Source organism: Equus asinus, chromosome 11, assembly GCF_041296235.1.
Source record: "Equus asinus isolate D_3611 breed Donkey chromosome 11, EquAss-T2T_v2, whole genome shotgun sequence".
Taxonomy (NCBI): domain Eukaryota; kingdom Metazoa; phylum Chordata; class Mammalia; order Perissodactyla; family Equidae; genus Equus; species Equus asinus.
In genome coordinates, this window is record NC_091800.1 from 66,773,312 (window position 1) to 66,798,325 (window position 25,014).

Sequence of the window (25,014 nt, forward strand, 5' to 3'; positions counted from 1 at the left end):
TGATAAGCGGTGCATAGGTCCACGCCTGGGACCGATCTGGCAGACCCCGGGCCGCTGAAGCAGAATGCGTGAACTTAACCACTGCACCACCAGGCCAGCCTCTCTTTACAGTTCTTGATGCGTCTTTTCCAATTTCATCTCTTGCTGCTCCCTTCATTCCAGTCTACATGACCCTTAAGGTGCATTACTCACCCTTCCCAAATATAATTTGCAATTCTATATCTTAATTTATAGATTACTTTTCCATAAGTTTCCACCTGGGAAAATTCTACTCACATTCTTTTTGAAATGTTTTTCTGCTCAAACCACTCATCACAAAGAACTTTTGACCTATTAGTATTTAGTTTATATCATTAGGTTGATGTAATATCTGCTACTTTATTTTGCATTAAGATCAGTTTTGTATGAGATTATTCAACATATAATTTTCACTGTGACTAATTATCCTTTTATTCCAAGTGCCCAGCACTATGCCTGACCCAAAGTTTTGAATAAAAATCTAAATGAATCAACACAATGGTTCAAAGGTTCATCTGGGTTTTCTTTTAAAAGATTCTCTAAATAACCTTAATTATTTAAAGGGAAAATATGAACAAAGACAGGATAGGATTCTGTAGCTTTCGTTTCCTTCTTATGGTAGGGAATGTTTTCTTAAGAGACTAAGACTGAAAGAGAAAAAAATACCGGCAACCAAGCCACAATCCCAGAAAAGCAGATGGTTTGAAGATTTGGTTTGAATAAGCAGACATCCTACGTTGCTCTGACATAGATTAAGAGTTGCCTCTGGAAAAAATGGCAAGTCAAAACAAAAACACTAAGACAGTCACCCAGGGATGTATGTGGGAGACAAAGACGTCAATAGAACCAACCCTTTTCAAACAATGACAAGCATTGAGCGCTAGATCTTTCATTGAATTACTAATAATACTGCTGATATCGAGTCTTTATTTAGATCTTTGATGGGTGCATTATATATTCTCTTATAATAGACTTGTTAAATGTAGGTTAATACTGAGAATCTCTTGGCCTAGAGATGCTCTTTAAATTACCCAGGCAACATCAAACCAATCAACCTAAAAAAATGAATCCATTATTAACTTTAAAATAATATATGTTTAACACCTTTGAAAGAAAAAAATTGTATTCAAAGAACAAAAAAGTTGAGTTTTTATTGTATTCCTAAAGTTGTATTAAATTCAATCCTTCTGTAAACATTTATTGAGCTCCAACTATGTTTCAGGATGTGTGCTGTATTAGTTTTCTATTGCTGCTGTAACTGATCAGCACAAACTTAATGGCATAAAAAAACACACATTTATTATCTCATAGTTCTTTAGGTTGGAAGTCCAAGTGGACTCAACTGGGTTGTCTGCTCAGGGTCTCACAGGCTGAAATCAAGGTATCAGTCAGATGGCGCTCTTATTCATAGGTTATTGGGAGAAATCCACTTCTCAACTTCCTTCAGGTTGTGGGCAGAATTGCCTGGAATCCATTTCATGCTTTCAAGCTCTCTGACTTTCTCTCTCTTTCCCACTACAATCCAGAGAAAACTCTCTGCTTTTAAAGGGCTCGTGGGATTACAGTGAGCCCATATGGATAATCCCCCTTGGGATTAACCTAAAGTCAACTGATTATTAACCTTAATTACATATGTGAAAATTCATTCTATCACATAATGTAACATAATCATGGGAATGATATCATATATTTGTAGATTCCACCCACTCTCAAGGGGTGGAGATTATACAGAGGCATGGGGTCATTGGGGGTCATTCTTAGAATTCTGCCTACCACAGGTACTAAGTGCTGGGAATAAAATAATTACCAAAACAGACTCACTCCCCACTTTTACAAATCTTAAACTTCAATAAAGGGGATATAAAATAAAGTATGAGCTGTATAAGGAAGCTTAATGTACATATCAGCATGTAAATGCAACAACCAAACCAGTCATGTAAGCTATGTCCTGGAGGAAATATTAAAATTTACCCAGTAAATGAAGACCATTGTAGGGTGAGAGAGTGGAATAGTGTTCAAAGGAAACAATATCACGTGGCGTGTCTTGAAAGAAGTTGAACTTAAGCATGGATGACATTAGTTTTCAATGTTCACAGAGGAGAGAGTGGTCAAGGGATGGCTAGCACTGGGAGAGAGGAGAGAAAAGGGAAAATATTTAAGTCTTTTAATCAGTGGTGCTACCTGATCAAATGTTGTGTTTTAGAAAGGTCCTCCTGGCTGAAGTATCCAAAACAGCTCTATGAGGTATAACATTTGATACAGTGAGACCAGTTATAGGACCATGAGATATATTCTGGATGGGAGATAATGGTTACTGGGACCATGTTAGTGACATCAAAGTATGTCTGTAAATGGATATATTGAGGGAATTTGGGAAGTGGATCCAAAAAGAATTGGTAGTTAAATAGATATAGGTGTGAGAGGGAGAGGAAGTCAAGAATGATGCTCAGGTTTCTGGCTTGACCCACTAGGAAGATGATGGACGGTTTTCTGTAATAAGAAACCTTGGAGCAAAAGCAAGCATAGGGAAAGGATAAGTATCTCAATATTGAACATGAACAGTTTGAAGTTCTTTTATGATAGCCAAATCTAGATGTTTATTGTACAGTTGGATATACTCCTCTAGAGCTCAAATGAAAGATCTAGCTGGAGATATACACCTGACAAATTTGGGTACCTACAGTTAATTACAGTCACCAGAGTGAAAGCTCTTCTCTAGGGAGGGTGTGTAGCAAGAGAAGAGAAGAGAATCTATGACATAATCCCCAGATCCGCTAATGCTTAGGAAATGGCTCAAAGAAGAGAACACCTAAAGGATACTAGATAAAGAAGAATCAGGACACTTGCTGTTAATCAGGGCAAAGAAATAGAATTTCAAAAATGTCCAAATTTTGAGAGAGTAGCCAGTGTTTTCAAATCCTATAGGAAAATCCTAAAAAAAAAGAAGATTAATAAGTGGAAAGAATTTAGCGACAAGGGACTCATTGGTGACTTTGACAAAGTAAGATTCAGTGGTAAAGTGTGGGTACAATCTAAACTGAAGTGGATTTGGGAATAAATGAAACCTAAGGAATTTCTTTTTCAGTAATATTTATTTCATAATTAATATTCTCTTGGAGAGCAGGTTTCCAGTTAAGAGGAAGAGTTGAAAGAATGTTCAGAGAAAAGTTTGACACTGTAGAGGAATTTGTTTACCATGAGCCATGGGTACCAGACAGCACAATGGAGTGCTTTCCGAGGAGAGGAGGAGTGGAGGGATAGCGCATTGTTGGATCGGGGAAATAAGTATTTTTACAAAAGAGAATGTGGAAGAAGATAGAAAACTGGGTTTAAATCTGGGGGACCCCCATAAGGGATGCAATGTATTGAGTTTAGTTGACATCAAAATGACAAGACATAGAAAAAGAAAATGAATAAAAAAAGGGGAATAGAATAAATAGCCCACTGTGATAGTCTTCTGCTAGGAGTAAGTAGTCAGTACTCTCAGGATTCAGCTATGAACTGGAGGGAGTTCAAGCTTCTGGAAGAAGGAGAGTGCTTATCCCCCTAGAAGGGAGAGGAGCTTCATAGTGTTTTAAATGAGAAAGCTCCTGAAAGAGGCTTATTTCTTAAAGGAGCTGGCACACAGGAATTGATTGAATCGGAAACCGTGTATAACAAAGAATGATTGTGAACAGATGTGGAGCCAGTGGTAGACGGAAAAAGGAAGAGGTCAGGAGAAACGTTAAGGCAAGTGGGCTAGAGGTGGTCAGGACCACACACTTAGTAGCTATGTGAAGTATTTGAATTAATACACATTATATAAAAGGCAAAAAACAATAGTCTTTGGCACACAAAATAAACACAACATTTGGTTGGTAGGAGTGTATAGAGTGAAGTGCAATATTCTCAAGATAAATAAAGAAAATTAAAAATACCAGTCTCGAATGGTTGCTAAAGGCAATGATGGAATCAAAATGAATATATTTGTATAGGCTTGATGCATACAAAGCACTAGCTATCTACTGAAAGATCAACAATAATCCTTCTTAAAACTCCAAATTTATAAGATAATGTCCAACTCTCCTCTATTGGGTAACCTCACTCTTTCTTGCTATGTGGCAGATTCAGGTAGACATCTTGGGGTTTAAGAAATAGCAAACTTGAGAGGAATATAAAAATACAATGTAGTCTCTCTATACAGGGCACTGTAAGAAAGATTTTGCAATAATTTATACCAAGGAAGTCTGTATCTGAGAGCTAGCTGTGTATCTGTCACAGGATCCGTAATGTTTAGAAGATCACTAGGATGTTAAACAAAATACAAATTAATTGCCTTTAGGTGTCAAAATTTTCCATGCCGCTATCAAAAATGTTTTTATTCAGTAGTACAACCTGAATATAGGGTTCTTCGAAATGATAGACAAGGATGGTCATAAGAAAAGAAGTGATATTAAAATCTTCCAGAAGTCTTTTAAGGAAAAGGTAGCAGTGAATCATTGTCACAAAATTTCTGTCTTCAACCATTGGCTGGAGAATGGAGATGACAAATGGGAAAAGGAACAGAGAGAATGAGCAAGTTTGGGGTGAGGTGAAAGAAGAGCAGGAATATAAATTACATATTTATATAAATATAAATTATAGGTAAGAAGCAAAATTACCTAATTGAAGCATCAAAGTTCGAATGGAAATCTCGGAACACCCAGCATTAAAGTTCCAAGCACAGTAGCAGATTTAGCAAGAGAGGCAGATACTGAGGATGGTGAGCATAATTTGATTTAAGGGGAAAGAATCAGTAGAAAGAGAGACTAAAGACTCAAGAGAGACAAATGACTGATAAAGCAAAGTGCAAGAGGATTTGGGAATGGCCAGGATTGAAACTATCATGGACAGGTTGGCATTGAGCACAACCTGCCCTTGGAGACTGGAGGAAAATCTGCACCAAAATATCCACAAATGGCAACATGTGGGTGGCAAAGATAGGAAGTGTTGGTGGGTTTCTTGCCCAGTGGCCTCAAATTTCTAAAATAATGAGTAAAGATGATCATCTCTTGGTGAGGGAGGAAGGGAGGGATGAGGAGAAAGGTAGCAGATCGCAACAATCTCTGAAGACTGTGGAAAGCTGATCAGTTGCAAAGGAAAGTACTGCTGATCAAGGTTGAGGGCCCAACTGAGATTAGAAACCATATATCTATGGATTCATATTGTTTTCCATTGATACTCAGCTACTGGATATAGGAACATACATGTGGCTTTTTGCTGGGGTGGGAGTAAAATAAATAGAGAAGAAGACTTGAAGGTACTAATGGAGTTCAGTTGATTTACCCTGTGGTTCAAAGTTGGTAAGAAAGGAAATGAGGTCCAAAGGTGTGACAAATCGTGAAAATTAGAAGGATGCTGAGATTGGAATTACACATTTTCAATTCTATGTACAGGTTTAGGAGGAATGAATGTGTACTAGGTATTGTCTGGAAGAGGGGTATAAGTTATTTAGATATGTAGATGTTTGAGATGACACAGTTCTTGTATTCAAACTTAAGCTGCAGAAATCAATAGAGTCTGTTGGATGTGAGAAACAAGGGAAAGGAGAAAATTATTTATTCAAAAATATTTACTGAGCAACCTTTTTGTGTCAGCATTGTTCCAGCTACTGAATGTACAGAAATGAATAAGACTCAATATTTGCTCTCCGTTATATCAGTCTACTGGAATGATTGATGTTTCCAGCTTAGGAAACAATATGGATAAGAAAGTGGCAGTTTTAAAAGGCAGTACCCCAAATTATAATTAGTACTCATTTAATATGAGTAGCTGATATAACAAACCAAGTGGCAATATAAACCAGACAAGCCAGAAAGATGAACCTTTAATTGTGAAGAGAAGTCAGTGTTGAATAAAAAAGACTTAGGGTAATATATAGGATGGCCCCTAGAGAGCATGTAGAGGGAGAGGAGAGGAGAGTGGATTCCTGAACTCTAAGAAACTCCTAGATTGAGGGATAGGTGGAGGAGGAAAGGAGCCACTGAAAGAGAGTAGAGTCGAGACCAGGCAGTTTGCTTCTGAAAAAAGTGGAGAGGAGCATCCAGAAGAAAAATGGTCAATATGATCCAATAAGTCAGAGATCCAGACAAGAAAGACTGAATTGTATGAATAGATTTAGCAAATAGAAAAGCATCAATGATCTTAGCATTTACCATTTCAGGAGGCTGGAGTGGCATACATTCCTATGGGTGGAGGAATACATGAAAGACTTTTGAAATTATGTACTATCAGTGGTGACCAGTGACTCTCAGGGCTGTGTAATGATTATAAAATATAGGCTGTATCATTGGCCTTTTAAATGAAAAGGAAGATACATACATTTACTAAGAAACTTACAATAAGAAATATAGGGTATACGTAAGATGTAAAAAATTTAACCTAAATCTAAACAGAGAAGAAACTAGAATGCAATAAGAATAGAAGGTTTTTTGGGGGGGCAGCGATGTATTTTTTGTGGGAATAAGGATAGCTAAAAACAAAAAAGTTGGTTTCATCATATGGGAATGAAAAAACCCTAAACAGTAAGGGTAAATCCAATTCTTGACAAGTCTCAAATGACATGTGTCCTGCAAAGAGTGAAATTATATACTTTTGAAAGTAAAGCAAAAGATTTTTTGATATGGTTAAGTAATTTTGCATATTACTGCCTTAGATGTTTAAAAATGGTATAAAAAGTAAAGATCTTTTAAATTTAACAAACGATTTCTGATTTCTAGGAAAAAAAGACCACTTTCCAGGGCTTGGGGAAGTGAATATATGTTTAAGAGTGCCATTGCATTTTCAACATAATTAGTCATCTAACTATGTATCCAAATGAAGCTAATGGGTTTCCATGTACAATTAACTATGATTTATCTTAGAGTATTACAGTTTGAATTATTTTCTATCAATTTACTCATAATTATTCTTTTTTATCAATTTTCTAATTATTTGTGGACAAATTTCATTTTGAGTAAATTAAAATCTATTTCCATGATGCAGCTTCTATTGAGCCGCAATTAAGAGAGGTAGTTGCAAAAAATGCAGCTTTACTTATTTTTTTCCAAAAGGAAACATTATTTGAGAAGTTAGGCAAATAATTTCTTTTAGTCCTATTTTAAAGAAATTAAAAATGAATGAGACCTTTAAAAATATTTTAAGATTTTAAAAAGTCAATATATCTTAGTTTATTTTGTAACAGCTTCATTTTTTATTGATTTGCTTTTATTTATTTTGCTATTTAAAGAGAAGAGCATATATATATATATATGTATTTTCTCTGAGTATTTTTGGAAGGATATGTGGAAGTTAGAGTGTTAACAAATTTATGATTCACTTCAGGATTATTCCCCAAATAGAATGTCCTTATAAAGTATACAACAATAAATCCAACTTGGTTTAAAAGTTAGCCAGCTATATGTCGTTTTAAAAATTGGTTAGGTATCAGATACATAATGTCAAAAAAAAAAAAAGCCATCTGAAGTAATATAGGATAACTAAATGGTGTCCAAATAATTTCAAACCCTTAAAATGTTTTGGAAATGCTTAGTAAATACTTTAGTTACATATATAATACAATATATATTTTAAAACTTATTAGATGCTTTTCAGAAAAACACATTAGAGTGATCTTGATGGGCATAGAGTTGGACTCAGCATAATTGGTAAAACGAGCTTAAGGAAGATTATCATTAGATTTTGTTAATTTTACTACTTTACTCTGGCATAAGAATTGCTCATTCAAAATGCCTTTAGAAATTCTTTTTAAAATTGATAATTCAGCATAGGGAATGAATCCATATTAAAACTTCATTCATCCCAGCTATAGAATTCTGGCAGATTGCTACTTAATGGTATGAAACAGAGACATTCTTAAGTGATAGAATGGGACTATACCAAACTAAAAACCATCTGCACAGCAAAGGAAACCATCAACAAAACGAAAAGACAACCTAACAATTGGGAGAAGACATTTGCAAACCATATATCGGATAAGGGGTTGATATCCAAAATATACAAAGAGCTCATACATCGCAACAGCAAAAAAAACAACCCAATTAAACGCTGGGCAAAAGATCTGAAAATACATTTTTCCAAAGAAGATATATGGATGGCTAACAGGTACATGAAAACATGTTCAACATACAATGCAAATCAAAACTACAATGAGATTATCACCTCACTCCAGTCAGAATGGCTATAATTAAGAAGACAGGAAACATCAGGTGTTGGAGAGGATGTGGGGAGAAGGGAACCCTAGTATACTACTGATGGGAGAGTAAACTGGTACAGCCACTATGGAAAACAGTGTGGAGTTTCCTCAGAAAACTAAGAATTGATCTACCGGGGCGGCAGTGGCACAGTGGTCAAGTGCGCACGTTCTGCTTCTCAGTGGCCTGGGGTTCACTGGTTGGGATCCCAGGTGCGGACATAGCACCGCTTGGCAAAAGCCATGCTGAGGTAGGCATCTCACATATAAAGTAGAGGAAGATGGGCATGAATGTTAGTTCAGGGCCAGTCTTCCTCAGCAAAAAGAGGAGGATTGACAGCAGTTAGCTCAGGGCTGATCTTCCTAAAAAAAAATAAAAATAGAAAACATCTACCATATGATCCAGGTATTCCACAGCTGGGTATTTATCCAAAGACCTTGAAAACACAAATGCATAATGATACATGCACCCCTATGTTCATTGCAGCATTATTCACAATGGCAAAGACTTGAAAGCAACCTAGGTGCCCATCAAGGGATGAATGGATAAAGAAGATGTGGTGTCTATACACAATGGAATACTACTCAGCCATAACAAAGTATGAAATCCAGCCATTTGTGACAACATGGATGGACCTTGAAGGTATTATGCGAAGTGAAATAAGTCAGAGGGAGAAAGTCAAATACCATATGATCTCACTCATAAGTAGAAGATAAAAACAATGACAAACAAACACATAGCAACAGAGATTGGATTGGTGGTTACCAGAGGGGAAGGGGGAGGGGGGAGGGCAAAAGGGGGGATTAGGCTCACATGTGAGGGGATGGACTATAATTAGTTTTTGGGTGGGGAACATGATGTAATCTAACAGAATTCAAAATATATCATGATGTACATCTGAAAGTTATATAATGTTGTAATCCAATGTTACTGCTATAAAAACAAAAATAAAAATTAAAAAAAAAATTACTTTACCATTAGATTTTGTTGATTTTATTATGTCACTTTGGTATAAGAATTGTTATTCAAAATGCCTTTAGAAATCCTTTTTAGACTTGATAATTAGCCTATGGAATGAATCCATAAAACTTCATTCATCCTGGCCATAGAATTCTGGCAGATTGCTACTTAACGGTATGAAGGAGAGACACATTCTTGAGTGATGGTACCAATACAAATATACCCCCAATAAAGCTAATGCTATTAGATTCTAAAAATGTGCCTACTGGGAGGGCCATAACCTGTAAAAATCAAGAGTTGCAAAGTCAGGTCATGTGTTGTGTAAGTGCCTTCATCCATATATTCTCAGGCAGTTCTACTAATTTTCAGGTAAAGTGTTGGCTCTGGACTCTTTTTACAGTCAATTTTATGGAAGTTCAGTTTTTCTACTAACAAACCTTCCCAAGGCTCTTATCAATCCAAAAATGTGATGTTCAAGCCTTCTGAGTTAAAATGAAAAAGCCAGGCATATCTCAAAACAAAAGGTGAAACAAAAGTAACAATAGTGGTTATCATTTAAAAAGTATATGCAGTCCAAACCGCTTATTATGGAGCTACTGGGCTAATGGGCACTCCTGGGTTCCTTGTTCCTTTAGCCTTTGGCCACTGCACTTTCTCTTCCTTGTTTCCAGATACAGTCCTCTCGTGTCATTGAGCCTTGTAGGTCATTAAACCCACTCTCAACTCCTAGTGAGTCTCACAACAAAATACAAACTATAAAAAGCCCTTATTATCTGTACTTTGTTGAAATATGAATATAAGTATTAATGTATGTTAAATAGGAGTATATGGCATTATTCCTAGTGTTTTTATTAGAATGAAGCTTGAAATCTACAGTTTTAGTTTTTATGCTTAGACCATAAGCATTATGTGATGCAGTGAAGAGATTAAAGAGAGAACTGAAATGGAATAATTATAAAAGAGTTCTAAAAGAACAATAGAGTGGGGTACAATGTCATCAGTTTATAGTATTTCTGGAATACTGAAAATCAAGAATAGTAATCACCAAGGCAATGGAATTCTGACTTGAGCATTACACTTTGAAGATAGACTTCATAAGGTCCATTGAATAAAATCAAAATAATTATTTAGTATAATTTTTATGACCACACTGTTAAAACAAGACTACAAAAACATATGCATACTTCAGTGTTATTATACATTAATCATAGTCTAATAAATTAAAAATCTGGGCCCCAAAGGCCTTCAACCCTTCGACAAAAGAAAATTTTGAGTATAGTTTATTGTTGTTATACATTAATTAGTCTAATAAATTAAGATCAAGAGCAGAAAAATCTGTAGGTCTAACCTTAAGTAAAAGGAAAGTATAGCTGAACAGAACTTGTGAATTATTCAGGGAATTTCAGAAGTAAAACATTTTTTCCCCTACCCTACACTTTCAATGAATCTTGAAAGACTGGGAACCTTGAATAAGAGAAACTGGGAGGGGCTTCTGTATTCGCTAGCCCCACCTCAGCGACACAAGCAGAGATGAATATTTCTGTTTATAATTTTACTTAGGCATCCTCATGAAGTAAAGACAAACTTCTGTATGGAAGCAGCAAGCTGGTTGATGTTTACTCCATGAGGTGATAGAGGGAAGAACATGTAAAACTGGCCAGCCAAGTATAAAAGCAAAGCCAATGTGTAGGTCACACAGTGTATTCCAGCTGTGTGGTATCATAAAGCCTTATGTTTAAGAGGTTACTCCCTGACTGAGGTTCCGGAAGAGGCTCTGTATCTTTAGGACCTATCTACAGCAATCAGAAGCCTGCTTCTCTTCTCTTTCTGTTTGTTTTTTCACCCTTAATATGGAATAATAAGTTATTGTTAGAAAATAAGATGAGACAAGGAAGGTCAAACTTTTAGCTGGTTCCTGGCACAGAGGAAGTCTTCCGTTAAGTTCATCTATTATCTTTATTATGGAAAATATTGACTCTTAGGTATCTATTCTTTTTTACTCCAAGTTTACAAATGACAACTATAATTAATGGATTATGATTTTAATAGAAATGTGTCCATGTGCTAATATGCCTCATATTAGCATTAATCTCGCTGACTCAAGATGGTATCCGTTCTTTTCCTGGCCCTACCTTTAACAATAAACTGCACCTGTTCCTTCTGTGGCAGGCAGGATTCAGAAAGACTTTCTGCCACTCTGCTCTTGAGTGCCAAAGTGCCAGGGCCAGATGGAGTTCCCTGGGTTCAGCAGTGCATTACGAGGCGGTTAAGTGACATGTTTCCTTGGTGAAATGAGATGAACAATCTGGTCTAGGTCTCCCCAGGACATCTATGTACGTTTCTGACTCTCTCTGGAAACTTAGTCTCTTTCCTCCATGTCATCCCCCTAAAATTTGCATTAAGATAAGATGTATAAAAGATAGTATACTAACTCAACACTTCAACAGAGAAATAATGACTAAAATAATTGTAGTGCCATGCAGGATGGGAATCAGATGGATTAGTATTATTTATATGGCAGTTGAGATTTCTATCATCATAAGGGATACATAACCTAAACTGTATGTTCTATATTTGCCTTAATCAACACTAGTCATTTAAAAATATGTAATTATAGTCAATAATAAAAGTTACTACCTTAAGTCTTATTTTTAACAAGTGTCCGTAGAGACTGACTTGTGTTTTAACTATTTTATGTTCACCATGGAATTACCAACACTTTGTTATTGCTGCAAAATTAGCAAAAGTTCAGGTAAGAGGAAAGGAAGAATATGTCTATCTATCTGTCTATCTATCTATTTATCTATCTATCTACGCATGCATGAACCTCAAATAGATTCAGCTTTTGGAAATTCAAGTTCAGCCTAAGTAGTTGGTTTTATAAGTCAAATGTTTAGTACAAGTATTTCTGATATGTGGTAATAAATGCTTTCAAAACAAACAACAATACACCCTACTCCATAACATTACGCCCATAAAGGAACATTGCTAATGCAATAAATAAAAATTTGGGGGCCCACTCTGCAAAACATATGCAACTTTGTAACCATAGACAAATGAATATGATACGATCCTAATGAAAACAATAACAGATCCAAAAATAGTAGGTAAATATTATTACCTAATTAGTAGGTAAATATTACAGTTACCATAGAATTTATCTTTTAAAAAATTGTAGTGGAAGCAACTTGAAGTAATGAGGTGTGAAGAAAGGTTAACACTTCTGAGTTATAGAAACAAAGGCAAAATGTATACATAAAAGAGGTAGTGAACTTTCACCTATAGCTATGTAGAATAACTATGATTCTTTTTACCAAGCCCTAGTTATCAAAGAAATCTTGTTGGTAAAGTCCCTTTTTAACTAAAATGCATACATCAGCAATAACAACAAAACCAGCTAAAGTTCTTAGGAGTGGAATAAAAATACCTTCATAAGTAAGACTTACTGGAAATATATTTGAAATTCGGAAAGGAATTGAAATGATAGCTATCATTTGATGTCAAGATATGTACCCAGCTTTGTTCCTTGCATTAACTCACATTTAATATTTAGGGTAAACCTGGGACGATGGTAAAATTATTATTGCCATTTTATAGGTAAAGAAACTGTGGCGCAGAAGTTAAATCCCCAGCTCTACCCATTACATGACAAGGGACACACATAAAGGAAACTGGATTTCAAGGAGGCGAAACTAGCTCCAGAGCTCACGTTCTTCCTCAAACTCTATGCCACACTGCTATCTGAGCCACCTGGAGCTGGGATTACAATACCAACACCATCCTCTGATGGCATTCCATCCTTGATTAATAAGAATATGATTATTTTTTCATCATTCATCCCTTACTTTCTAGAATAATGTGTGAAGGAAAGCACACCTTCTAAAATGTGAAAGGTCTTGCAAATAGGATACAAATATTCTTGCTATAATTTTACAGTTTAAGTTGCATATAGCATTTAATAGCATGGTCACCATTTTGCAATGTATAACAATATCAAATCACTGTTGTACACTTGAAACTCATATAATATTGTATGTCAGTTATACTTCAATCAAAAAAATTTTAAAAGCAAATTCTGATTTAGCAGGTCATGAATATTATACTTTCTCATAGAAGATCACACACAAATTTTGCTTCCTACTTACATAATCTTGATATTTATGGAGGTTTTGATCCAAATCAGCATGTAGGGGACTGCTAGGTTATGGGGTGTGGATAAACATTAAAAATGGGTTGAACAAAAAAAAAAAAAAGCAAGTAGTGGAAGAGCTAGCTCGTCCAAATCACACGGGTACACAGAATGACAAGAGCTCCGTACTGCCTAGAAATTGAGCAAATAAGTTGAACAGAGAGAAATTGAAATTACACAAGCTAAGTTTAAGTTTTTATAATTTCTTGTGAAAACAGAAGTTCTTGACTAAAGACATCAATGTGTTTTGAAATTCCTAAAATATTCTGACAGAAATTGCAAAAATGCAGTGCAAATGAAATCAGACTGTCTTTTCCTCTAATCCCTTTTTAAAAATAATGCATGCATGTCTTTGAGGGAAATTGAACATGGTGTTGTAAAGGATGGCAAGATGCAATTGTAACGCTACGTTTTTGCTTTGTTAGTCCAGGCTGTCATTTTTATATATAAATGTTAGAAAATATAACACTACATTTCTTTCATTTAAAATTACCTGTTTCTGTGGCAGCAAGGGCAGGGCATATTCTTATTGAGGTCACATAGTCTTCATTAATGAGAGAAATCTCCATTGTCATATAAACAGCATGCAACCTCTCTGATTTGATCCATCTGGCTCCACAGTATTCAACAACATCTTTTTCAGGGTCGAGGTTAGAAGGAACACTAACTACATCCCAGGATACCCAGCTCAAGCCAAGGTTAAGCACATCTCCACGGTTTGACATATCTATCCTTAGTTCAAGCCATATTCCCCAGGTTGAAAACAAAACAAAGATACTTTTGGTAATGTTATCTCTATGCCTATAACAAGTTATTTATCCTGGAAGACATCTTTACTTTTACAGACTTCAAGCATTCTATCGTAAGTATGAATTGGACGTTGCATTCACTTTACTGGTGTTTCTGTTTGTTTTTACTCATAAACAGCGTGACTTGCCTATCTTTGTGTTTGCTTCAGTGTAGTATTTTCTAGAAAGCATTGACCTTGAGGAAACCTCACTATGGATTCATGACTATGATCCTAGATTCAAGGCCCAGAAATAAAGAAACTTCCACTGGACAGTAAAACATGGTGGGAGGAGCTCAGCCTCTGGAATGAGAATGCCACTTCCTGGCTGTGTTACTCAATTTTTTTTTTAAACATCTGGTGCCTATATTCCTCTTTTTTTTTTCTTTTCTCCCCAAAGCTCCAATATATAGTTGTATATCCTAATTGCAGGTCCTTCTAATTCTTCTGTGTGGGATGCCACCACAGCATGGCTTGCTAAGCAGTGTGTAGGTCTGTGCCCAGGATCTGAACTGGCGAAGTGTCCTAGCAGATTCCACAACAAAGACCACAACCTGGAATTAATTATCATAGTAAATACCCAGAAAGTGTTTGGGGTGTGCGTCCACAATGTGCCAGGAATGGAACTAATGGTAAATGGTGGGCGAGGTGGACATGGTGCCTGCCCTCAAAGATCTTTCAGGCTAGTGATATCTGTCTTGCTGTGGTATAAATTTGCCTGTACTTGGAGTTTTATTATGGAGCCAAAGATGGAGCCTTCATCCTAGCCGATGATGAAGACTTAGCAGTTCAGAAAAAATAAATAAAAAATATATATATAGGATTTTGGTGCTAAATGTTTTACTGCTTTTCACTCTTTTCAGTGATTTCTTTAGCTTAAGTGTATACATCCGTAAAATAGAAGAAATATTCCATTCTACTTAAAAAGACATTACAAGAAATAGCTGGACAAACGAGCTTAATTTAGCACTAAAACAGGCTCTTGTAATGATAGCTCCACTAAATGCTACTATCATCGGGGAGAGGAGCTATATCTTCTTCGTCTCAGTATCACTCACTTAATTTGCATATGCTATAGATCTAACATGTTGAGAAAGAAGTATGAACTCAGAGTAAGGAATGGAGGCGTAGTCACCTTTCCCACACGGGAAACAGGCTTCAATGTGAATACCAGGGGTCAGCATTCAGACAGAAAATGCTGCTAGTAGTGGATACTGAAGACGTAAGGACCTTGGTGACTTCAGTAGTTCCGCTGAAAGTGGCTGTTACGACCAGCATAAGCTCTGACCATTCACGAATGCACTTAGGGTATGCCAGCTTATTTCAGTATTCTGCTCTGAGGGAACAGAATAGAAATATTCAAAGGTAAAAAAAAATCAATTTTCCCTAAAGAAATGCACTATACATATTTCATATATGATCTCTGAAAAAATTTAAGATTTATTAGGAAAAATTCAATACCAGCAAAATAGATAAGTTTCAAGTGCAATAAGTCTGTAGTCTCTAGAAATATGTTTTGCAAATGACTCTTGCGTAAGCAGTACCCATGGAACACGGAAGCATATTGATTTTAGAATAAATATTATATACTACAAATGGATTTTAATAGAGCAAGACATAGAAAAGATACCACAGGGCCTATCAGAGTTATGGAAAACACCAAAGGAAGACTGTGATTCCTCCCCAGCTTCTGAAATAGGAAAAAAAACTATTTTAGTTTTAAAGTATTTTTATTTCTGAATTGTAAATATTTTTGTAAAAATATGTTTTAAACTCCATTTCAGGGCTAGCAGCTATTAATATCTAAGCTATAAATTTTAGCATCTGTGGTTGCAATGTCTCATGACCTATCAAGACAAAAACACCAACAACAAAACAGAAACAGACTCATAGATACAGAGAAGAAATTTGTGGTTGCCGGAGGGCTGAGGGGTAGAGCAAAGAGTGAAATAGGTGAAGAGGATTAAGAGGTTCAAACTTTCAGTCACACAATAACTAAGCATAGGGATGTAATACACAGTAGAGGGAACATAGGCAGCAATATTGTAATAACTTTGTATGGTGACAGATGGCTATTAGTCTTATCAGGGTGATCATTTTGTAATGTAAATAAGTGTTGAATCACTATGTTGTACACCTGACATTAACAATATTGATGTCAACTAACTTCAATTAAAAAAATAAATAAACATAATATTATTACTTCAGCTAAATGGTTATACTCACTACATATTATAGTTTACCAAAAGTGTATTTCTTCTAGAAAGAAGAGTATATTTCCTTTGGGTCCGTTCATTGAAACTCAGACTTCCAATGCTTAAATATTTACCTTCAAAAAATCTTTTCTCAAATAGAGAAAACACAGGCATTCAAATACGAATACATTTGACTTGAAAAAATAACCTCACCATATTTTAATCTCTTTAAATAAGAATGGAATAATCATTGTGCCTTTCGAAATAAGTACGTAACTACTAACTGTATATCATGACATTAAAGTGTTCATGTTAGCCAAAAGTTGATTTTTTCCCAAATATTGACTGCCACTTCACTGTAGATCATTTTCTCTCCACTGTAGAACTCAGTTTCTTAACACTAATGGATGTTGCCTGGAGGGGCCCTTGTTTCTAAAATTCTCTGTGCCTTCAGGATGTTGTATACTACATAATTTTACTTGAATATATAACAAGTGGCTCTAAATAAATATATATATGTGTATCTATCTATCTATCTATCTCAAACTATACTTGTTATCTTTTCCCCCAAAAATGAACTTCCTGTTTCTCCTAGCTCATAACAATACTACTCAGGGACCTGCCATTAACTAAGTTTCCTCTTTTCTTCAGCACCCCTACATCCGTCATTCATCCTCCTTAACAACTTTAAAATCCAACACCTGGTTACATAATTTCTGAAGCCTAGGGCAAAATGAAAATGTGGACTCCTTCTTCACAAACACCAAGAATTTCTATACCGTGACAGCAGAACATTAAACCAAATGCAAGCACTTCTGAGCATGGGGCCCTGTGGACTGCGCACACTGCATGCCCACCAGCACTTCCAGCACCTCCATCACCCCTTATTTAATTTTCTGATCATGAGACTATTGTCCTGTACTCTTGAAACTGCTCTCTGTATTTCTGTGCTCCCATCCCATCCCCAGAGTCTATCCTCTATGTCACGGTTTTCAACCTCAGCACTACTGCATATTGGACTAGATAATTCTTTGCTGTGGGGGGCTGTCCAGTGCATTTAAAAATGTTGAGCAGCATCTGTGGTCTCTACCCATTAGATACCAGCACCTCCCCTACACAAGTTGTCATCATCAAAAATATCTCCAGGTGTTTCTGTATGTCCTCGGAAGGGCAAAATCGTACCCTATTGAGAACCACTGCTCTACATTATTAAAGTGCTCTTTGCAAAGTATGGAGATGGTCTTGCTACCCTCATGCTTCAAAACCTTTGAAGAACTCCTTCAAGACTATAGGTTGAAGTCCAACTCTTCATCATGATATTCAAGGGTTGTCATAACTTGGCCTTGTGTATCTTTCCAACTCTAACCCAAATTTAGCTCACGTATCACCTTTGAACTCTGGACTCCATCCTTGCCAAATCACTTAGTTTTATTCACATGCTTTTTACTATGTTTGTAACTGTGCTTACTCTAATGTCTTTAATTACATGCTCCTGCCATTCATCTCTCCTTTCACCCAAAATTCCTTTTAAGATTAAGTTAGAATATCATCTTATTTTGATGAAATCTTGCCTATCTTTATGCCATCCCACACAGAATTGAGTATTATTTTCTTTCTGCCCTGTATTGTGCCTATAAGTGTGTTGTACCGACATGTGGTTTCTAAATTTAACATGACTAAGAGAGGTGTAACTTTTCAGTCCTTCAAAGCATTTCCACAAATTAAAATAATTAGTCCGTCTTCAGAAACATTACATTGAGCCCATCCAATTTACTTTGGAGCATATGGTCATATAGAGAAAGTTTCTAAATAGAAAAACTTCTACGTCTGTTGTGTCATTCGCAAATTGTTATTATGCTTGATTTTCTATGTGCCTAATTCAATATACTGGTCTATATATTCTTGAAAGCTAGGGAACATTTGTTGTATGTATTTATCTCTAACACACAGCGTATTACTTAACGTATACTAGGGATTTACTTAATCTTTATTAAAAGAAAGACGGGAAGGGAGAAAAGGAGGAAAGAAGGGAAAAAAGGGAGGGATGGAAGGAAAAAGAAAAAGACAGGGAGAAAAAAATATTGAATGAGAGTCCTGGGGCTCTTGATAAATGGGCTGCAGAGTCATATTTAGACAGTCTTTCCTTGCCTCTCAGCATATTCATATCCGGATTCTTCGACGTCATCATTAGTGTCATCACCACCATAAGATTAATAAACACAATGATAAGAACATATACTGAGCGTTTTCTAAGCACTTTATAAGTGTATAAAGGGAGACCCCCTTTATGTATATATATTCCTTTGAGAGACCCACGTGCTTCGTGGGTGCCTACTCTAGGATTGGAATGCTGCTGTTTTTGTTAATCCATCCACCCTAATATTATCACTTAAAGGCTTATAGTTTAGCATGTTCAGATATGTATATGCATATTTACTAATGTATATTATAAACTTTGTCCAAACAAAAGATAACTGAATTCTACAAAAAATGCTACAGCTTTTCTTTTTAAATTCTCCACATCCTACTGAAAACATAATTTCAAGTTTATATAGGAAAGATTACAAAAATGAATCACCCACTTGCATAACTCTCCCCATGATCTTGGTAGTGCATAGATACACTTCATATGATGGTGAACAAGCTCTCAGTAAGCATGGGAGGATTCAGCAACTAGTGTTCAAGACACGTCCTTCACTGAGGGGCTGACAGAAGATTCCAAATCTCTGTTCCTCATGATTACACTTTGATTATGAATTTAAATCACTTGAAGTCCATCTGTTCATCAAAGTATAATTTACTGTCAAATCCAATAAGTGACAGGATATTCCTTTTCTTTACTTCTGACCTTGTTCTTGGCACAGAGGAAGTTGGTTCAAATATGACAAATTTTCCCCTGACAGCTGGACGATTGCTCACCGTGGCCAAATGAGAAATCTGTTGGAGGGAATAGGCAGGCTGGATGCACCAAATATTTTACCATTCTAAAATGTTCTTTTGAATGCATATATTATTTCTCAAATTTTCCTTTGCTTGATTTAATAATTTTCTACCTTTATGCTCTGTTAGTCTTATGAAATCCATACATCTTATCTCCAACTGCTTTTGATATATAACCTGTGTTGCAAGCTTCTTTTATTATTATTTAAAAACTAAAAAATTCCCCCTTTTTTCTTCCTTCTGTCTCTCTAGTTTAAAACATCTTGTGAACTCTAACTTAGCTTTTTTAAAAAACGAAAAAGCATAATGCAGAATTAGGAAGGAAATTTATCTGTCCCATTAGATTGTGATTTCCTTGAAGTTGAAGGCCATGCTTTAAACTTCTCTTTACATCTCCACCAAATAGCACAGCAACTGGTAGAATTTCAATAAAAACATCCCTGGGAAGTAATTTGAAGTATTGTTAAGACAAGTGGTATAATGTTATCATTCATTATGAATAAACAGTTTGAATATAAGCAATCTTAATTTGGTTTATCACATAATCTTTGTCTGACATGCCATAATAATAATACAAGTATACATAACATTCTTACTGTTCAATTGTATTTATACAATACCAATTACTTTTTTGTACTTTGTACATATTTTTAAATGTACTTTGGACATTTAAAGGACATGACTTGTATCGTATTTTTATTGCAGTGTTCTTAAAAGTTAATATGCATTTGTTAACTTTATGTCTCTTCACTAAAGTCAATGCCTTTTTAAAAGTGAACAAAGTGTGGGATACCCAAGGCATATTTTTATTCTCAGATCAAAAAAAACATAGAACTCAAAAAGTAAGGTTACTACTAGCCCCTTTCTTCTTCCTTTCCTCCCTCCCTTTTTTTCCCCTTTGTTCCTTCCTCCCCTCCTCTTTCATTCTTTCTGCAAGGAAAAATTAAGTGGCCGATATATGTTAGGCAGTTTGCTATGTGAGGGATGAATAAAAAACAATCACTAGCTTTTAAGACGACATGTCCCAGAGGATAGTAAAGAAATTCGCATCCTTATTTAACACTCAGGGTGCTTATAAAGTAGTCCTAGAGAACAATTGAATCCTCAATTATGCCTCACACTAAAAATAGTTATTTCAATAAAGAAGAAATCAATATCACTTGGAATAGTTGGAAACTGCTATAAGGACACTGTCCGGTTGAACTAAGTCTTGAACACTGCCTAGTGTTTGAGGAAATGGAGAGGGGCGGGAAGAAGGCTGGAAGTCTTCCTTGAAGTAGGAGGAGAATATTAAAGTATGTGTGAAAGTAAAATAAAAAAATTTGTTAGAGCTAAGAACATAAACCTCAGAGCCCCTTGATCCTAGATGGAAGCATCTAAAAATGCAATAGAGAATTCTAGATCCTAGGGTGACATAAGTAAAAGTTGTGTTTTCCCAGTAGGAGGTACAAGATGTATTACAGGAAAATTGTTGGAGTTAGGGAGACTAGCTGGGAGACTGTGAAATGTGAGTGAAACTTAGAAACATTGCAAAGGAAGAAACAATTGGTCTTAACATCAGACTAGTAAGAGTTTCTCCGTGCACGTGGCTGTATATGTCAGCATTTTCTTCTTTTTTTAAAAAATCAATCAAAAATACCCGGGAGCATGAAAAATAAATCCTGTAAGCTTTACATTTGGTGAAACTAAGTGAAATGTATTCTCTATAGACTCAAATGTACAGGAAAGATGCAAAGACAAAGCACAGAAAAGAAAATTGGAAAGTAATGAGAGGATTGGTTTGGAGCAGGAAAATTTATCAATTGATTCAACAAATAATGTATTGAGCTTCTCCTGTAAGTCAGGCTCTGCTTTAGGCAAGGGGGAAACATAATGAAATGGACTAAAGTTCCTGCCCTCAGAGCTTATTGTGTTGTTGAGAGAGACAGACAATAATAAAATAATTAAAATATATAGTGATGAGGGGTGATAAGCGCTATGAAGAAAAATAAAGCAGGAAAAGGGAATAGAGAATGTGCAAAAAGGGAAACTTTAATTTTAAATAGACTAGTCAGAGAGGGTGCTGTAGACTGAATGTTTCTGTCTTCCCAAAATTCTCCTGTTGAAACCTTAATCCCCACTGCGGTACTTGGAGATGGGAGTCTTTGGGAGGTAATTAGGTCATGAGGGTGGGGCCCTCATGATAGGATTAGTGCCCTTATAAGAAGAGAAACAAGAGAGTTTGCTAGATTTTTCTCTGTTCTCCATCATGTGAGGAAATAATGAAAAGATGGCCATCTGCACACCAGGAAGAAAGTCCTCATCAGAGCTTGATCTTGGAATTCTAAACCTCCAGAACTGTGGGAAATAAATGCTTGTTGTTTAAGGCATGCAGTCTATGGTATTTTCTTATAAAAGCCTCAGCAGACTAAGACAGAAGGTCTCTCTGAGTAGGTGATATTTGAGAAAAGACCCCTGAGAAAGATGAGAGAGGTAAAGGCAACAGAAAGTAGAAAGACCTGGAGGCCCAGGATGTCTGAGGGGCAAGAGGGATGCCCGTGTGGCTGCACCTGAGAGAAGGATCAGGCAACTCTCAGGGAACGCAGTTAGAGAAATACCAGCATGACAAGTTATGGGGAGTTTTGCAAGTGAGAGTGAACACTGACTCTTTAATCAGAGTGACATAGGAAGCCATTGGAGGATGTTGAGCAGAAAGACTGATGTGATGTGATTTACAGTTTCACAGGATCATTTTGTTTTGCTTCCACATTTAGAACAGGCACACAGTTCAAGGTGAAAGCAGGGGCACCAATTACAAGGCTTTGTAACATCCCAGGTAAGAGATGATGAAGTGGGCCAGGGTGATATCAGTAGAGGTGGTGAAAAGTGATTAGAATCAGATCCACAAAGAAAGTAGAGAATTTGGTGATGGATGAGATGTGGAGCATAAAAGAAGAGTCTAGGTGGTTTCCAGGTCTTTGTCCTGAGTAATTGGAAGGATGGAGTTGAAATTAACTCAGATGGGACAGACTACAGATGCAGTTTTTGGGGAAAAGAACAGTAATTTGGATTTGGAAATGTTAAATTTGAGGTGCCTAGTGATCACTCACGTAGACATGTATAATAGACAATTGGATCTATGAGTCTGGAATTCTAGGGGGACATCTGGATTGGGAAATAAATCTGAGATTTGTCCCAGTGAAGATGGTATTTAAAACCACGAGATTGGAAGAGATCTCCAAAAGAATGTTTTTTATTATTGTAGTTTCTTTTTTTTAATAAAGAAATATGAGGCATCTCTCAGCACGGTAAAGATGAAGGGCGTACTCTACGGTACATTTGTTTTTCTGATTTGCAGAACCAGAGAGAGGGGGACCTGTGCCAGGGCCATCCACGACCTGCGTTGGTTCAGAGAATAGAGGTGTAGGCTTAGAGCTTTACTGGGAATCTCAGATAAGCCAGATTTGTACGAGGAAAACATCAAAATTACCTCAAGATTTCTATCACCTTCTCTTGAGGTTTATAAGACAAATATGATTATAAACAGAACATCGGATTTTCAGCAGAAGATGTGAGATTTTTTTCTTTGAACTGGGTCTGATGCAGTTCCCTGTAGCGCTCCTGGTGGATATCAGCTGTCTAGGTTGCTCCTTACACTCAGAAAGTAGATGAGCTGCCTGATCTCTCAAGACCTAACTCTACTCTTGGGCAAGGCCCTTAACCTCTTTCTGTCTCATTTTCCTCATAGCAAAAGGAAGGATTTGCCACGTGCCTCCCATCTCTGAAAGTCTATTACTCCGCCCCCTCATCATTCATTAGCATCTGCTTTAACTGCATGCTGAGTGGAATTTTATTGCTTTAGGATAAAGCAACTGTGATGTTTAAATTATATTTGCATGTTAAATGATCTCGGTTTGGAGAAAAAATTATTTTAATTTTAAGAGAGCTCCTCAATTACAGGATACTGTGCTGTTCATCTTTATAACACAGATACACAAAGTAATATTTAGCAAGCTTTATTTACATTTCCCCTAGTTTATATTTAATATCTTTCCAGATAAGTTTCCATAAATAATCTTTACTAATTATAAGACATAAAGCATTTTTATCTATGAAAAGTCACATTTTTCTTCCAAAGTTTGCTTTACTTTAAAATGTAGTTTTAAAATAAGATTTTATTTTCAATTCAATTTATTGGATTTAGGATTTTCTCAGGAAGAAGAGATGTCTGCCCATTGCACTCTCAGTTGTCATTTTATTCCTTGTCTATTTTTTTTTAAATATTTTAAATTGAACGGAAGAGTGGGAATAGGTAGCATATGCTAGGCATTGCTGACTATTGCGCAGGTGTCATTCGAATTAACAAAGGCAGGATGAGGGAAGGATTGGTGTCATTAGTGTTCTAAGGACAAAATGAGACTCAAGAAGGTTGAATAACTTGATCAAAGTTGTATAATTTGTCACTTGGATCTGACTAGAGAGATCAGGATATTTCCATTAACCCTCATATTTTCGAGCAGCCCCATACCTTACTCCAAATCCTGAGTTTTATACATTGCTTAAGGCCTATTCCATCCATGTGAACGAATCATATCAAATGATGCCTAGTTAAATTTTTATTAATGTGTCTGTCTTTTATCTCTGCCATGAAAATTTCCAAATCTTTAAACCAAACGATTATAGATAGATTTTGCAGAAACACATTTATAGAATCAGGAATAAATTTATGGATAAATAAATCACAAAATCTATAAATTTTTAGTAAGAATCTGCCTTCTTTGGTGCTACTTTATCTTTATCTATCAATCCTAAAGAAAGTAAGTCAGAGAGGATTTGATAAATGGAAATTGACTACATTTATTTTCCATCAATTTCACTATGATTAATATAGTTTAGTGATGCATTTGTAGTCAAGAACACCTTAATACATTACAACTTCTTTGAGTTTCTTCAGAGAGCTGTGTGCTTACATATAATAGGGCCAACATTCAGTCACATTGTTCATTCATGTAACAACTCCAAGTGGTGCTATTTACTTAAACTATGAAATTAGAGGCATCTTTTGAGTTACATGGTATGCAACCTCTACAACTCTACACCCTGACTGCATGGTATAAAATTTATTCTATTTAGAATCATGCAGAAATTTGAAGTTACATACTGCATAATGAATATATCATTAATAATAGAAGCACAAATTTTTGCAAATCAAATCATTTAATTGTATGATATATCATGAGAATTAGAATTACACCTAATATATATTTGCTGGTGGCCTCTTACCCAAAATTATTTGAGGAAGATTATAATTATGTGGATATATCTACAGATTTATATGAGATATTTATATATCTAAACATAATCTTTATATATATAAACATAATATATACTTAAATATTATGATAAAAATAAATATAATGGAAAGAAACAAATATGCTAATAATGACTAGTAAAGTGACTGTGACAGATGGTATATTCATTCTTGTGTTTCTCAACAACTAATGTAAGGAAGAAAGCCAGAATTTGCTAAATTATTTTTCTCCAAAAAGTAGAAAGACTGTCAGATTTTCAAAGGGAAAACACAATTTACTATGCAATTAATTTTAAAATAAATTTCTCATGTGAGCCTTTATTTGAGGCATGGAACACGCGTTATGCAAGTGCATACGTTGTGGAATAAATACAATTTTTATAGCAAATATGGAAGAATTTCTTATGCAACTACTTGTTTTAACA

General features: G+C 35.7%; 1 protein-coding gene across 3 annotated transcripts in view; it reads left to right on the plus strand.

The window, feature by feature from the left end:
* GPC5 (glypican 5) overlaps window positions 1-25,014 on the plus strand; it is a 1,278,940-nt gene that overhangs the window by 917,928 nt on the left and 335,998 nt on the right. The window contains exon 8 of one of the 3 annotated variants that reach the window (XM_070520037.1): window positions 8,715-8,857. The exons of the other annotated variants lie outside the window; for them this stretch is intronic. Coding sequence (XP_070376138.1) covers window positions 8,715-8,740 — 26 coding nt within the window. The 3' untranslated portion in view covers window positions 8,741-8,857. Of the gene's footprint in view, window positions 1-8,714; window positions 8,858-25,014 lie in introns of those variants that run through there. 3 annotated transcript variants of the gene reach the window in all.